At 49.4% G+C, this 16,553-nt stretch overlaps 1 protein-coding gene across 2 annotated transcripts in view; it reads left to right on the top strand.

The window, feature by feature from the left end:
- FARP1 (FERM, ARH/RhoGEF and pleckstrin domain protein 1) overlaps positions 1-16,553 on the top strand; it is a 289,640-nt gene that overhangs the window by 254,755 nt on the left and 18,332 nt on the right. For both annotated transcript variants that reach the window (XM_022576900.3, XM_022576901.3), the window contains one exon: positions 11,197-11,278. In XM_022576900.3, the coding sequence (XP_022432608.1) occupies positions 11,197-11,278 (82 nt within the window). The remainder of the gene's footprint in view (positions 1-11,196; positions 11,279-16,553) is intronic.

Here is a 16,553-nt window from a genome sequence, read left to right as displayed (position 1 = left end):
AGGGTCCTGTAAGCAGGGTGGGCAGAGACGCTGTTCTTTTTACCAGCCCCTGGGGGCTGCAGTGGCCACCACTCCCAAAGGCAGCTAGCTCGCCCTTCCGTCAGAGCAGTTTCTCACAGCATCCTCTCTCGAGAGGGGTAGCATCCTCTTGTGGTTGAGGCAGGAGCACATGCCTGTACCACACACGTGCACATGCCTCCCCCCCGCTTTCAACCCAGAGAAACACACGTGCACATGCCTCCCCCTCCCCTCCCTTCAACCCGGAGAGTCTGCCCCCCACGCTTCACCTCTGGATCACCGAGGATGGACCGGACCCTGGCCACCATGCTTTGGAGAGGTCGCCAGTGGCTGCTGGTTCCTGCCACGCTGTGCACCACTGGCTGGCTTTGCCCCTGCAGGTAGTTTATGTGAAACGAACGCTTTGGTTCCCCCCAAAGTTGATGTCGATGGACCGTTTCCCACATCCACATAAGGAAAAGCTCTGATTTCTATGATATTTTGTTGTTGCCCAAGATCAAAATATTTGTAAAGGTTGACTGTGGAGAACGCCTGTAATTATCTCACGGAGTAATCATTCCCACCCCGCACGCTTTCTTCATGGCTGGATAATTCTTATGGGCGGCGGGCTCCTGTCTTCACCATGGTGCGCTTAGTGCCGCAATGACTTTACTCTTTGAGAGTAAAATCAGCTGTGGTGCCTTGTCTCTTGGAACGTTCTTGTCTGATGTTGAATCCCACTGCCTCGCAGCCTTGACGTGCTCCCAGCGTTCCAGCCGTCGTGAGTTTTTGTCATGAGCAGGAAGTTAGGGTGATGACCCCTCATGTCAGGAATCCTGAATCACTCTTGAATCCAGTAAAGTCGATTAACCGCATTGATTTTTCCACCTGTAAAATTGACTTAGCCCGGTTCAGACGCCGTGATTCCTCCCTCCCTCCTTCCCCGCTAACCTCCGGCTCTCCTCCTCTGACTTCCCGAGACAGTTACTGGTCGCCCGCCCCTCACGGTTCACCTGGAAGCTCAGCTGCTGACGCGCACGTCTTAGCATCTGCCGAGACGGTCGTCTCCTCGGGGGAGGCGGGGGAGCTATTCCTGTGTCCCTTAGACTAGGGTGGAACTCGGGTGATATTTGCCTGTCTGAACGAATGTATGACTTCTCGTTGGTAAACTGCATCACAGCTCTTGCTAAGGCTCATTTTTTGTTGTGGTTTTAAATCCTTTTATGCCTCATCTTCCACACAGATTCTGAGACAGTTCACAAATGGAAAACAATGTAAGACAAGGATAAACGAGGACATCTAAAGCTGCACTGTCCCATGCGGTAGCCACTAGCCACTTGGAGCGGTTTGTTTAAAATAATTTAAATTAAAAATTCAGTTTCTCAGTAACACGAGTCACATCTCAAGGGCTATGAGTCCCATGCGGCTAGTGGCTACGTACTGGACAGCAGGCATAAAAGACATTTCCATCATCACAGAAAGTACTTTTTCACAGCATTGGGAGGTACAAACTATTGGGTGTAAGATAGGCCACAGGGATGTATTGTATAACACGGGGAATATAGCCAAATATTTTGTAATAACTGTAAGTGGAGTGTAAGCTTTAAAAGTCGTATTTAAAAACAAAAGAATGAATAGTACTCATTACACCAAACACAAGGACCAGCACACAATAAGTGCTCAAAATACAAATCAAATTCATGAAAATGTCTTGGTTTCCTCCGGGGTAGATCTTGAAGATTATTAAATTTGTCTGTTGTTACGTTTCAAAGACCCGAAGCAGAAGGAGGCCTGGCAGATGAGGACCGCAGTGCTTTTACACTTAGAAAACCAGTATTCACAATGCAGTGTTTGTGGCATTAATATTAATAATAAACTTCCATTAGTGAGCACTTATTACATGCAGACTCTTCATGTACCTTATACCATTGCCAGGTTGGCATTACTAGTCAAAATGACCACTCTGCTATTCCCACTTGATCTTCAAAATCAGGGGTTGGCAAACTACAGCCCGTGGCCAGATCTGCTCTGCCCCCTGTGTGTGTGTTAATAAAGTTTTATTTAGAACGCAGCTGCGCCCGTCCTTTTCCCTATTGTCTGCGGCTGCTTTGCTGCGCCATCAGCAGAGTCGAGTAGTTGGGGACAGAGCTCGGATGGCCTGCAAAGCCTACAGTACTTACTGTCTGGCTCTTTACAGAAAAAGCTTGCCGATCCTTGGTGAAAAAGAATTCCCCCGGGTGTGGGTGTTGTTTTTCCCATTTTATGATTGGGAAGATGAGGCTCAGAGAGGTCAAACTCCTTGCTCATGGCCACACAGCTCTTAAGTGACAGAGGCATGACTTGGACTTAGGTCTGAGCTGACCCGTCATTGGCGTCTTTGAAGCTGTGTTGTCGAAGCACAGGGATTTAAACACCTGGAAGGGGGCTGGGACAGCATCTGCCATGACTCCTCATTCTTCAGAGGAGAGCATGAGAGCACGGCTCACCCTTGGCCACATGGCAGAAGCCGGCAGAGCCCCATCCAGCAGCCTGGTCTCCAGAATTGCGTCCTTCCTTCCCGCTCTGGCTCCGGGAGATCAGCACCGCTGGCCCTTCTGCCCTGAGCACTCTCCAGTGGTATTTGTCCTCCTCTCGAAAGTGGCAGGAAGCTCGTGGCATCTGGTCACCACTCGCCCTATGGTGACTTTGTCTGCATAAGTATCGCCTTTGGGTCTAGAGTCTGAGAAGATGGATTTGAATTTTTTCTAATCCTAGAGTTTTTACGGCAAGATGGTCACTTTCGTTTGTTCAGCAAATATTTACTGTGCCCTTACTGTGTATTAGGCACCGTTCTCAGCGTTCAGTGAACCAGACAGGCCACAGTTTCCGTGCTTTGAGAGCTTGTGTTCCAGTTACATCTCTCCCTGTGCCCTGCACCGAGGAGGCAGCCAGCAGCAGCCTGAAAAGACTTGGAAGCAGAGCCCGGGCAGAGCTCCAGAGCTCCTGTTCTGTTTTCTACTCATGCCAGGAGACCATTGGGCATCTGACCCTTTTCCAGAACAGAAACCGTCAGTATTCTAGAGGTGTTAAAAAAAAAAAAAGACCATAGATATGTATACGGTAAAACACCTTGCACGTCTACAGTATCTTTTAAAGCATTTTCCCTTAAATTGTCTCCTTTGACAATCCAAACAGTCTGGTGGGCCTATCGCCATCTCTATGCCTATGGATAATAAGGCTCTGAAAGGGAAGTGCCTTGCCAGAAGTTGTTCAGTGTAAAGCTAGGGAGGACCACACCCCACTTCTTTTTTTTTTTTTTTTATAGATTTATTTACTTTATAACTTGTTTTTATTTTTTGGCTGTGTTGGGTCTTCGTTGCTGCACGCAGGCTTTCTCTAGTTTCGGCGAGCGGGGGTACTCTTTTTTTTTTTTTTTTTTTTTTTTGCGGTATGTGGGCCTCTCACTGTTGCCTCTCCTGTTGCGGAGCACAGGCTCCGGACACGCAGGCCTAGCGGCCATGGCTCACGGGCCCAGCCGCTCTGCGGCACGTGGGATCTTCCCGGACCGGGGCAGGAACCCACGTTCCCTGCATCGGCAGGCGGACTCTTAACCACTACGCCACCAGGGAAGCCCAGCGGGCTACTCTTCGTTGCGGTGCACGGGCTTCTCATTGCGGTGGCTTCTCTTGTTGCAGAGCATGGGCTCTAGGCACGCCGGATTCAGTAGTTGTGGCACGTGGGCTTCAGTAGTTGTGGCTCACGAGCTCTAGAGTGCAGGCTCAGCAGTTGTGGCGCACAGGCTGAGTTGCTCTGTGGCGTGTGGGATCTTCCCGGGCCAGGGCTCGAACCCGTGTCCCCTGCATTGGCAGGCGGATTCTTAACCACTGCGCTACCAGGGAAGCCCCACACCCCACTTCTAACTTTCCCTGGAGCCCATGAACCAGGAGGCAGAAGCAGTAGCTGTTAGCTTATTCTCTGGTGTTCTGTCTAGAGCAGTGCTCTCCAGTGGAACTGTGGTGATGGAGATACTCTGTGTCCGCGTTGTTCAATACAACAGCCATTAGCCACATGCGGCTCTTGAGCCCTTGAAATAGGGCTAGTGTGCCTGAGGAATTGAATTTTTAAATTTTATTTTAAGTAAAGTTAAAATTTAAATAACCATATGTGGATACTGTATTGGACAGCACAGTTTTGGAGACGTAAAGGGGAGGAACTCTGAGTGGAAGACAGACAGTGGACGCAGTCTGCCTTTCGCATTAGGACCGAATGCCCCACCATCCACTTTCTTAGAAATCAGTCATTGATTTAAAACGCAAGACTCCAAGGCGGTTCTCTGACCCCTCCGCTCCCTGCTTCAGGCAGATCAGGGCTACTTCTCTTGTGTAAAAGCTTTTGCTTGAAGAAGATTTTCATTGGTTTTAAAAAGAAGACTGTGCAAAAAGGGTTTAAAATCATTACTCTCAAAGTAAGCAATGAAACTCACTGGAGACAAGGCAGCGTGATCTACCTGGAAAACAGCTTGGAAAAAATACACAGTGGAAGGAAGTTAGAACAAGATATGGATCATGGGTGTACCGTGGCAGGGGGGGGATGTGTGTACACTTTTTTTTAATATAAATTTATTTAAAATTTAAAATTTCATCTTTGTTTCAAAGACAAGAAAGACACTGCGATCTTCCCACTATATTCTGTCCTGACTCAGCTTCCCACTGTCCACCTAGGGTCCCAGGGACAGCGGTGGTTGGTGATTGTTTCCTTTTAACCCATGAGTAAAATTGCCTGTTCTCAGGCATAGGCAGGAGTTATTTTTCTTGGATTATCTGCTGTATTCCTGACGGTTATTAGTCCACTGTGCTTTAAGAGCAAGCTACTTTTTTTAGAAAAACAAATGATTTTTCCAGTTGCCTGAATCGCAGGTGGGTTTCTGCTGGGAAACACTTGAGAGCACTCGCCAGGCCGCTTATGAGTTTGAAACGGCCTTTCTGTTCGGCTGCGTTTCAATACGTGGCCGTTAACAGTACTGAACCCAGGTCTCGTCTGGGTGCTGTCAGGCCTGCCTATGAGTGGGCTGTAACTTGTGCCTCTTATTAAACAGGACCTGGTGTTAAACCTCGGGAGAAGAAACCCCACCCCCCCCATAGCTTTAAGCAACCCAGTAGTGTAACTGAAGGCGGAGAGATGAGGCTGCCGTGTCCCACCTGCACTGAAGGACAGGATGGATCCCTTACCTGTCACTGCTGGAGAGAAACCGTGTACCCTGGCCCAGTGGGGACACCTCTCGCGCAAATGCCTTCCCAAGTGGGGATGTGAATTAATGTTCACATTAATGGGATTTTCCTCTCCAGGGATTTCAAAGGATATTGAAAGTCATCAAAGAATATTGAAATCCACAACTATTAATTACATGTGGCTAATATAAATATATACACACACATATAAAAATCTATTCCTTTGGCTAATTTGTTGGCTTTTTGAACCCAGTCACCCTCCCTACCCTACATTTTAATGGAAAATTTGTCTTTACTCATTTGCTCATTTACATATTATGCTTTTATTTACATAGATACACAAGCACACACAATCACAGCCTTTTTTTTTTTTTTTTTTCATCGAGAATCATAGGAGCCACAAGGAACAGTAAGAATTAGGGCATGAAGTGTGTTTTGCAAATGAGGCCTAAAAATTCACAAAGTTCAATCTGTTTTCCTGGGGTCCGAGAGCACCCCGGCACAGAGCCGGGTTGAAAAAGTCAGCCTTCCCACTCCAGGCTGCATGGTTTGCTTTCATGTTTTAATCTGATGAGATGGTTCTTTGTTCTGAGTGGGAGGGCAGGGCCAGACTTCGGTCTGCCTGTTGCTGAGCTGCTGACCAGCTCACGTAGTGGTCAATGAAATGTTTACGGAGGGTTGGGAAGCCTCAGATTCCGTGTGAGGGTGTGTGTGTGTGGTGAGTGTGTATGTGAGTGTGTGTGTGTGTGTGTGTTCAGCCTTGTGCTGAGATAACGTGTAGTTGCTCCCGGGAGCACATTAATCGTGGTGTCCAGGTCAGAATTTAGCATCTGGAAGGCTTCTTGGTACATGGGTTTCCAAAGTGAAATTGTCAAAAGAATTTTCAGCTGCGTTGCCGCGTGGTAATTACCCAGACAACAAGTATGTGTCCCCATCTTCCAAACAAGGACTCTTTTCTTGTGAGGTTAACATCCAGAGGCTGTTCCGGAAGAGATATAATTACTTTTTTATGTTCTCCACAGTAAAGTGACCTTTTGTTGTTTTGGATGCGCTGCACGGCATGTGGGATCTTAATTCCCCAACCAGGGATCGAATCTGCGCCCCCTGCCTTGGAAGTGCGGAGGCCTAACCACGGGACCGCCGGGGAGTCCCTAAAGTGACCTTTTAGCTCTTTACAGTAAAGCCAGTGCTTTGGACTTGTGGATTTGCTGGCATTAACATGTAGAGGAAGTGTAAAACACGACGGTAGTTCTGTACAGGGCAGCAAGAGCATCAGGTCTCGTCCCCTTTCCTGTGGGCTGATTCCATGTTCTGGAACCAAGCGGGGCTGGCACTTGCCGGGTGCTGCAATGGAGAGGGGACAGGGAGGGGGCTGAGCTGCCTATGCTGCTTGCATGAACTTCCCAGGCCCCAGCCTGTTGTCACCACATGGCCTAGAGCTGCCCCCCCTCGGTGGACTGACATCAGGGTGTTCCCTGCGCACAGGGGACCAGCGATGCTATCCCAGAGAAATTTCTAAAATGAAAGTAAAGACGCTGATGGTTTAGAGAAATAGATAAGGTTCTGCTGACCGGCCGATGCAGGAAGGAAGGTCTCCTTGCGTCTGGGGTTTTAACATCAGCACGTTTTCTTTTAATAAGTAGCTGGCGAAGAAGAAAGGAAGCGAAGTCAATAAAGTTTGGCCTCCATCACCGCTCCCCGCCCCTCCTCCCAGCCTGCTTTGCTGCTTTTCGTTTCCCTTGGGTCGGGGTGCTCTCCGTGAGAGGGAAAGGATTGTTCAGTGCTAATGGGAGCTGAGACGCCTGTTTCTCCCTTTGCTCCCACCCGCAATCCAGGGCATTCTCGCTAAAACATTTAAATTATGTCCTGTGGATTAACTAAAGACCTTTCTCACGTGCGTTGTCAAATGGCACGTCCGTTTGGAAGTTTTGGGGTCAGTGATTTAAGTTCCAAGATAATAGCTACAGACCTGGAAATCAAGTTTACATTGTGTCTTCCCTCCTTTTGCTGAAATCAGGCCGTTCTGGCTCAGCAGTTAGGTCCTCCTTTGTTGTTCAGATGTGGCGGGGAGGGAAGGAGAACTTTTCCTGTGATGTTGAAGGTGCGGGGTGGGGGTGGGGGGTTCTGAACAGCAGGAACGCCCCCACTTCGGGCGGGAGCTCCTTTCTGCCCCAGGTGTGTAAGGAGAAGAGCAGCCAGTAAATTCCCAGCCGCACCCAGACACGCGCAGGATCCTCAGGATGGCCAAACGATAAACATCTCCATCGTGACTCGATTAATAGCCATGTGCCAAAAATCCAGAGATGCTACAACCCTGTGGCTGACGGGCTGGAATAATACTTGATCGCGAGCTGAGGGCTGTCTCGGGGGGAAGGCTGGTCCCCGTCAGACGCCTGAGCATTCTCCGCTGAGCCCATTTTGGGGGAGAATGTGACCCCGACGGCTGAGGATCAGGGAGGCGGACCAGTGTGGATAACCGAAGCTCGTAGCTTGAGGCTGACGCAGGGCAGCCACCTCATTAAGGAAGGAAGTGGAGGGAAAGATTGGGTTTTGGCAGCAATTAACTCTGCAGAATCCCCTGAGTTTGAGATGCCTGTGGGTCACTCATGCAGTTCCCTCTCGAAGGTATGAAATAATTACCCAGGTTATCGAGGCATAGATTTGGCATCGTGAATTGAAACCATGGGGAATAGAAGGGCTTGCTTAGGGAGAAGTAGAAAGCAAAGAGAGAAGATAACCAGGGCTGGATTCCCAACACAGAGGCATCTTAGGAGTGGCCTGAAGAGCAGAGCTTGGCAAAGAGGACTGAAGATCTGACCAAGATAGAAACCAGGGGGCTGGAGACAGAGGCTTCCAGAAGCCGGAGAACAGAGTGCCAGGACTTTGGGCGCAGCTACGCAAGAGAGAGTGACCAGGAGCAGAAGTGACAATACGTGCTTGCTTCGGTGGATTAGGTTAAGGCTAAACTTGCACAGAACCAATTCAGGGAGTGGTGAGGGGAGAATCCATATTTTAATTAGAGGAGAAGTGAATAGTAATTAAAGCCATCAGCCAACTTGTTTGTTTTGGCAGCTAAGAGGAAGCAAAAGGATTAAGGGATTCTGCATTGCGGTGGAAGAGAATGCAATAGGTAAAGAAAGCCAGCTCTAGGGGAGACGTAGAAGACCCTGGCAGGGGCTGGGAGCATCATGGGTACCGTCGCTCCTTTTATTTTATTTTATTATTATTTTTAAAAATTTATTTATTTATTTATGGCTGCGTTGGGTCTTCGTTGCTGCGTGCAGGCTTTCTCTAGGTTGCGGCGAGCAGGGGCTACTCTTCGTTGCGGTGCGCGGGCTTCTCATTGCCGTGGCTTCTCTTGTTGCGGAGCACGGGCTGTAGGCACATGGGCTTCAGTAGTTGTGGCACGTGGGCTCAATAGTTGTGGCTCGCGGGGTCTAGGGCGCAGGCTCAGTAGTTGTGGCGCACGGACTTAGTTGCTCGGCGGCATGTGGGATCTTCCTGGACCAGGGCTCGAACCCGTGTCCCCTGCATCGGCAGGCGGATTCTTAACCACTGTGCCACCAGGGACGTCTGTTCCTTTTATATTAGAGGAACTTTAATTCCCTAATGGGTCTGGGTGCCCGTCTCCCCTGTGATGTAATTCACAGCGTATGCTCAGTTAGAACCAGTGGAATATATGGTGCTGTCACTGCCTGGTTGGGGGTGGAGCTGGGAGCTAGGGGAGGAGCCAGCCCCCCTGTTTTGATGGGCCCTGAGTATTCTACGCCCTGGGCTGCTTCATGAAGTGGCCTTCCTCCCTGCCTTCCTCTCCCCATCCTGAGATCCTTGCTGCATCAGAGGTTGAGCTGGCAGTTACGGGAAGCTCCAAATGCCGAGAGGGGGTCACTGCTCCCGGTGCTGGAGGCATAGGGCGGTGGCATCTCTGGGTGTAAATCATCACCCTCCGCAGGTGTTTTATTCCGCTCGGAGTACCTTTCACTTCCGTGCCCAGATTTGTACCTTTTTTCAGTCTGATTCTTCCTTTTCCTTCAAGTTGGCTCTGGCTCTCCTGAACAGTTGGTTTGAAGATATTAGCCAGGTTTGTCGTTGAAAATCATGTTGTTGTTTTTTGTTTGTTTGTTTGTTTGCGGTACGCAGGCCTCTCACTGTTGCGGCCTCTCCCGTTGCGGAGCACAGGCTCCGGACGCGCAGGCTCAGCGGCCATGGCTCACGGGCCCAGCCGCTCCGCGGCACGTGGGATCTTCCCGGACCAGGGCACGAACCCGCGTCCCCTGCATCGGCAGGCGGACTCTCAACCACTGCGCCACTAGGAAAGCCCGAAAATCATGTTTTAATTTTCTCTGGGAAATTCAGCGGGTAAACTGGCAGATGTGCACGGGTATTGCGGTTAGAGGTTGTATAGGCTGGGCTCCTGGGCTCAGGTACAAGCTCCCGCCTCGTGACCACTGACATTAGACACGCTGCTTCCTTTCTTTGTGCCTCAGTATTTAGCTGTTTAATGGGGGTGATGGTGGCACCTGGTCACAGTGCCGCCACGAGGATTCAGTGATGTAATGCACCCAGCACTGTAACCAGTGCTCAGTAATCACCAGCTACCATTATTATTATTATTTTTCTCACTGCCGTTCAAGCCCCTGGACTATCAACATCAGATACAGCCTGGAGCCAGAGAGAGATAAATATATACCCAAACGCTCTGTTAAAAGTGCCCACATCCACATACCCTGAGAAAACCATAATTCAAAACGATACATGCACCACAGTGTTCATTGCAGCTCTATTTACAATAACCAGGACATGGAAGCAGCCTAAATGCCCATCAACAGAGGAATGGATGAAGAAGATGTGGCACATATATACAACGGAATATTACTCAGCCATAAAAAGGAACGAAATTGAGTTACCTGTAGTGAGGTGGATGGACCTAGAGTCTGTCATACAGAGTGAAGTAAGTCAGAAAGAGAATAATACCGTATCCTAACGCACATTTAGAATCTAAAAAAACGGTACTGATGAACCTAGTGGCAGGAATAAAGACGCAGACGTAGAGAGTGGACTCGGGGACACAAGGGGGTGAAGGGGAAGCTGGGATGAAGTGAGAGAGTGGCACGGACATATATACACTACCAAATGTAAAATAGATAGCTAGTGGGAAGCAGCTGCATCGCACAGGGAGGTCAGCTCGGTGCTTTGTGACCACCTAGAGGGGTGGGAGGGAGACACAAGAGGGAGGGGTTATGGGGATACACGTATACATATGGCTGATTCACCTTGTTGTACAGTAACAAATAGAAACTAACACAACACTGTAAAGCAATTATACTCCAGTAAAGGTATAAAAAAAAAAAAAAGTGCCCACAGCTTTGTCATCTACCATCCAGGATATATAGGGGACCCCTGACCTGTCTCTGAACCTGGGACTCCCATCTTGCCCTCTTCTGGGTCATTCTCCCCATACCTACCTCCGTGCATGGGTCTCCTGCACTTCCTCAATTATATTTTTCTCTTCCCAAGGGCTTTTCACACAGCCCTTTGTCTGTATCAGACTAAGGGCTCTTGAGAGCCGAAACCTCGATTTTGAGGCTAAGTCTTGCTTCTTACAAGTGTCTGTTAGTCACAATCTGTAAGGAAGAATCAGTTTCATCAGCTTGTTACTGCAAGTCATCTCCACGCTATTCTCATGCTGAGAAAATCACCCAAGTGGGGATGGGAAAAGGAATGTAAAATGAGACCAAATTAAAATGAACAGAAAATGGCTCTTCCGTATCTCTTTCAAAGCACAGGTGGAATTCTTTGTCTGCAAAATGACTGGGGTAATTTCAAAGTCTCCTTCTGGCACTAACGTTCTGTGACACACAGAGAAGGGAGAGGTACAAATAGGTGATTGGAAAGGAAGACATAAATGTTGATACTTTGTCATCTGGGGCTGGCACACTTTCTGGTCATGTTTTCACTGCTAACACTTTGGTTTCCAATGCTTTGCTCGCAGGGAAGGCCGCTCGAATGCGCACATCAGAGGAGATTACCAAAGAATTGGAGATGTGATGCTGAAGAACATTCAGGGCATGAAGGTGAGCTGCTTGGGGATTTGGGAGAGAGAGTTCCCCAGGGAAAATGATGCTGAGGCTGCCAGAGGCCTTGTTTGTGATCCTTGCCCGTGAACACGTGGCCTGATTCGAGTCTGCATGTAGCGCAGCCCCGGGGGAAACTCTTCCGTCTCCTCTAGATAGTTTTATTTGGAAGCATAAAGAAAGATCCAGCCACTTTGGGGGAAGCACTTTCCGTTCTTTTCCTCTTCCAGAGCTCTGTGTTGTAACCAAAACACCAGGTATTTTCTGTGACTAAGTCATTCGAAACTTGTTTTTAAAAATTATGTAGACAAAACATTGGTTGACTGAGCATTTCACTTTTAGTCAGTTGTTTTGACTTCTTGCGGGTGTGACAAAGATATTGGATTCGGAGCTGTGTAGGAATTCCAGTCAATTCTGTGGCTTTCAGTTGGTTTATAAGGTGAATATATTTTTAACCATCCAGCAGTATCTACAATGATCCAAAAGAGCAAAAGTCTCCCCAGAGAAGTCAGTACATAGTGAACCAATATTCTGCCTCGTGTTTGAAATCTGCCCCACCTCTTACATCTGAAATTTTCATTTTTGCCTTTTCATTTTAATCCATTAATCATTCCTTTAATATGGAATGTTTTAATTCACATAATTTATCTTTTGAATACAAATACATCTATATTTGCATTTTAAAGCAATCTTTCTATATCTCAACCACCCATAGAGCCTTCCTAATAACCTTAACTAATAACTAAGAGCAAGCTTGTAACCCCCCAAAGAGGGCAGGTTGCTTGTACTGCCACCATGCAGCCCATCCAACCATCCGTCTGTGTGTCCACCCACAGGCCATGCATACTAGCTGAGCACCTATAACGTCTAAGGCACTCATAGAATCAAAGTTATTGTTGAGGTTTGAATTAACTCCTAAGAATCTAAGTTGTTCGTGTTCGATTTGTTCCTCTTAGAATCGTGTCTCCTGAGATAGGACAGTGGAGGCAGAGGAACGGGGCAAGGGGATGCAGAAAAGATAGGATCTGAAACTACTCGAGGGATTTCCTGTTGCTCTTAACAAGTTCAAGATATTATTTAACAGACCTGGAGCCTATTGCTCGCTTTTTCCTGGTGTTCAAAAAGCAACACTCCCCACTTTGGGCTGTACCAGAGAGAGGCCACGGAAGCCAGCAGGACTGCAGAATCCTATACGAAAAAAAGCGAAGAGTCATCTAAGGTGTTCCATGACAATAGTATTTTTAATGCCCTAAGTAAGGTGGATATACAAAACTCAGATGGAACAGTAACGGACATCTTTTCACTTTCCATGGTGGTTTTTATTATTTTATTTTTTAGAGCAATTTTAGGTTTACAGAAAAATTGAGCAGAAAACTCACACGGAGGTTCCATATTCTCGACACACACACACACACACACACACACTCTCTCTCTCTCTCTCTCTCTCTCTCTCTCTCTCTCTCTCTCTCTCTCTCTCTCCCTCCCTCCCTCCCTCCCTCCCTCCCTCCCTCCCTCCCTCCCTCCCTCTCTCTCTCTCTCTCTCTCTCTCTCTCTCTCTCTCTCTCTCCCTCCCTCCCCTCCCCCAGTATTAACATCTTGCCCTGGTGTGGGGTGTTTGTTACAACCGATGAGCCAGTATTGATATATTATTATTAACTAAATCTGTAGTTTACATTCGGGTTCACTCTTCGTGTCTTACATTCCATGGGTTTCGCTAAGGGTGTAACGTCACTAACCCACCGTGACAGCATCACACAGGACAGTGTCACTGCCCTAAAAACCCTCCGTGCTCCACCCATCATACCTTCCCTCCCCCAGCCCCTGCAGACCACTCATCTTTTACCATCTCCATAGTCTTTTCCAGAATGTTATATAGTTGGACTCACCCAGTGTAGCCTTTTCAGACTGGCTTTTCTCACTTGATAAAAATAGCCTTTTTTCTCTCTTCTATAACACGTTTCTGTTACTGTTGTACTTCCTAACTTTCCTCATAGAAAGCCTCTCTCCCCACGTTCTGCACTTTTTTTCTTGGCCCAGTTTGGTTTTTACCTTTTCTCATGGTGCTGCCTTCTGCCTGCCTGGGATGGGGGCTTCCAGCTGAGGCTTGGGCTCCTCCATGGACTTCGGAGCAGTGGCAGACACCTGCCAGCTCGGTCCCCGCCCCCTTGGGACAGCCCCAGAGTTCTGTTTGCCACCTCCCCTCATGTCCCTCTGGCGGAAGGGTGCCCTACGGTAGACATCCGTCCTCCTCTCTGGTCACCTAGCACCTAAGCCCTCCTAAAAATAGACCTGATTTCCGCCCAGGGCAATTCTTTCCCCGTCAGTCTAGCGAGTTGGCATTTTTGCACGTAGTCGGCTAACCCTCGGCTGCCCTGGCGTTTTAACCATTGTGCCGGTGCCACCAGCATTTGTAGCATGGACTCTGTGCAGGCAGAATAGAAATAGATGGAGAGGCTCGGAGAGCCTCTGGCAGCCTTTTGGAGAAATTGGGTTGTTTTTTTATTGTGGTTGTTATTGTCGGTTTTAAAGAATTTTTATGAAGGGTGGAGGGGAACAGCAGAAGGTTCTGGACATGTAGAAGCCCAGGTTGGCACTTTTGTCCAAAATGCTTCGGGTGAGCTCCAACTTGCAGTGTCTTTCCCCCTCATCCCCCCACCTGTGCATTTACCTGCACATGTTCAGGGGCTCAGCAGGGATGCTGACATCACCCTGCAGCTGTCCCCAGACCCTCCGCGCGGGACCGAGGGAGCCGGTCAGGGGCTCCAATCCCTGCCTAAAAGTCAGAGGCTATCCAGATGATGATCTCTAGCCCGGGGTGTGAACTTTCAACTGGAAACATCTGCCCAGATGCCCAAAGGCATTTCACAGTCCACACAGGCCAAGGAGGCCCTCGCCTTTTACCTGGACCCTTCCCCTGCCGGTCAGGCTGTGACCTTCCCTCCCGGGCCCTGTCTTCCCGAGCTTCTACCGCCTGCCCCCTCTCCTCCTTCACCCTTCCGCTTCCCTCCCATCGCCTCTCAGTTCTCCTTCCCATCTGACTCACCAGCTGCCTCTCGTCCACCCGTCCTCCCCAACCACCATTGATATCGTAGACCGACTAGGCTCCAAACCCGCCTGGCCTCTCTGTGGTTTAGAGAATACAGTCCAAGCTCTAAACCTGACCGAGGAAGCCTTCTCTAGATGACCTTTCACCTTCCACCTCCCGTCCTTCACATTCTACTCTGTGCTCCAATGACCTTGAATCCACCTCTCCAGGCACTCGGGGCCTTGCAAGACCCCTTTCTGAGCGGGGTGCATGCATTGGTTCGTTTGCTTATTAATGCATGCAGGCAGCAGACATCTGTGGAGCACCTATGGTGTATATCAGGCCCCAAGGATGTAGTGACAGGACAGACGCACTCTCTCAAATAAGGGACTGCACGTGTGAAAACACTGCATAGAGCTACACGCACGCACACCCATGCCACATACTTACATGTGCACGTGCACACACACAAGTGAGGGCGTGTATAACTGGCAGAATCCAAATAAACTCTGGTTTGTCCCAGTGTCAACGTCCTGGTTGGGATATTGTGCTGTAGTTAGGCAAGATGTGAGCGTTAGGGGAAGCCGACTGAAGCGTACGCCCCCCGTACTTGTCTTTGCAACTTCCTATGAATCTATATATGTTTTTTTAAAGTCACAAAGTCAGCAGGGAGACCACGTGATAAAGGCTAAGATGGACAATAAGCCCAGGAGGAAAGGGAGAGCAGGGAAGGCCCCAGAGCTGGCCCTGAAGGATGGAGGTGGGTGGGGGGGGCTGAGGGGGGTGTGTCTTAGGAGCAGAGCGCCCTGTGCCAAGGTTCTGGGTGCCAGGGCCCGGCACATTCAAGGGCAGGTTGTTCAATGGGTGTCCAGAGCGAGTAGCAAGAGGCCATGTTGGAGAGGCAGAAGGGGTTACATGCTAAGGGCCCCATGTGCCCTAACGACAACTCTGGAGTTTGTCCTGAGAGGGTGGACGTTCTTGTCGCATTCCAAGCAAGAGACGATGTGCGCATTTGCATTGGTGTAAGTTCCTTTTGGTGGCACTCGAAAGTCAGGTGTCAGGAGTGGAGACAGAGACCCCAATGGAGACACCATTGCAGTGGCCAAAACAAGGGCAGTGACCATGGGGTGAAGCCAGGAACAGGCTTGCTGTTTTTAGCAGGTAGAGTTGGCGGGACTTGGTGAAGGATTCAGAAAATGAGGGGATCTGGAATCTTACCCAGGTTTTCTGCCCTGAGTAGGCGGTTGGTGGCGGCACCCATCCTGGGGTTAGAGGGTCACGGGGCGGCCTCAGTTGCCGCAGGGGGTGTTGGGTTGGTGTCTGGACTCACTGCGCTTCCCGCTCTTTGCGGAGCGTGGGAACGGAGGTGCCGGGATGGGGAATCCAGGTGTGGGAGTTAGCAGCACACGGACAGTGAGCCCCCTCTGGGAAGTACTGATGGGGTAAGACGTGAGGACGACAGCTGCGTGGGGAGTTAATTCCTCCTGAACGCTCTGTCAAACTTGTTGCCCCACGTCTGTCTCCACCACCACCTGTTCAAGGAAAGCGATATTCGACAGCACTTGTTAAAGACGGTAGAGCAGACTATTCAGGGCCGTTGCCATAGGTGTGGGGACACTGCAGTGGGATTTTACAGTGGGAGAGAGGGATTGGCCTCAGCTCCAAGTGCACCGGGGGCAAGTGGAGATCTACAGCCAAGGAGCAGGGCGGGGCTCAGAGGATGGGAAATTTCTGTGACAAAACATCACGGTCATGAGGGGGGGACTCTGGCTGAACCGACTTAACAGGATTCTTTGCCGAAGACAAGTGGGGTGCTCAGGCATCACCTGGGGGGGGATGCAGACCCCAGTGTCAAGGGTGACCAGGTATCCAGGGTGGAGGGTCCTGGTTGAACTGACTTAGCAGGTTTCTCACCGAAACGGGATTGTACAAGGAAGGGCACAGGCTGGCCTGGGAGAAGCTTCAGGAGGCTGACAAAAGTTTGCTCAGGCAAAGGATCTCGGTCAGACCCCAGTAGAGAAGGACTGCGTCTCACTCCTGTCCGCTCCCCGGAATCCAGCAGAGCAGGATATGCTCAATTATTACATGAGCAAATTGTGGGGGGGGGAGTTAAACAGAAATACGTAGTTTTAACTATATGACGTTTATTCAGTGGCCCTGGCCTATTTGTCGTTTTTTGATGTTTAGGAGAAAACCCCAAGCCCCCTGAAGGAGCTCCCATTGTTTTATTTCCCCTCAGTTTTGCCAGTC

The sequence above is a fragment of the Delphinapterus leucas genome, chromosome 18, assembly GCF_059928025.1.
Source record: "Delphinapterus leucas isolate spDelLeu-1000000601 "Yukka" chromosome 18, BTC_Dleu_Yukka2, whole genome shotgun sequence".
Lineage (NCBI taxonomy): Eukaryota > Metazoa > Chordata > Mammalia > Artiodactyla > Monodontidae > Delphinapterus > Delphinapterus leucas.
The sequence above is the reverse complement of the archived record's forward strand: the minus strand, read 5'-3'. Positions and strand labels throughout refer to the sequence as shown.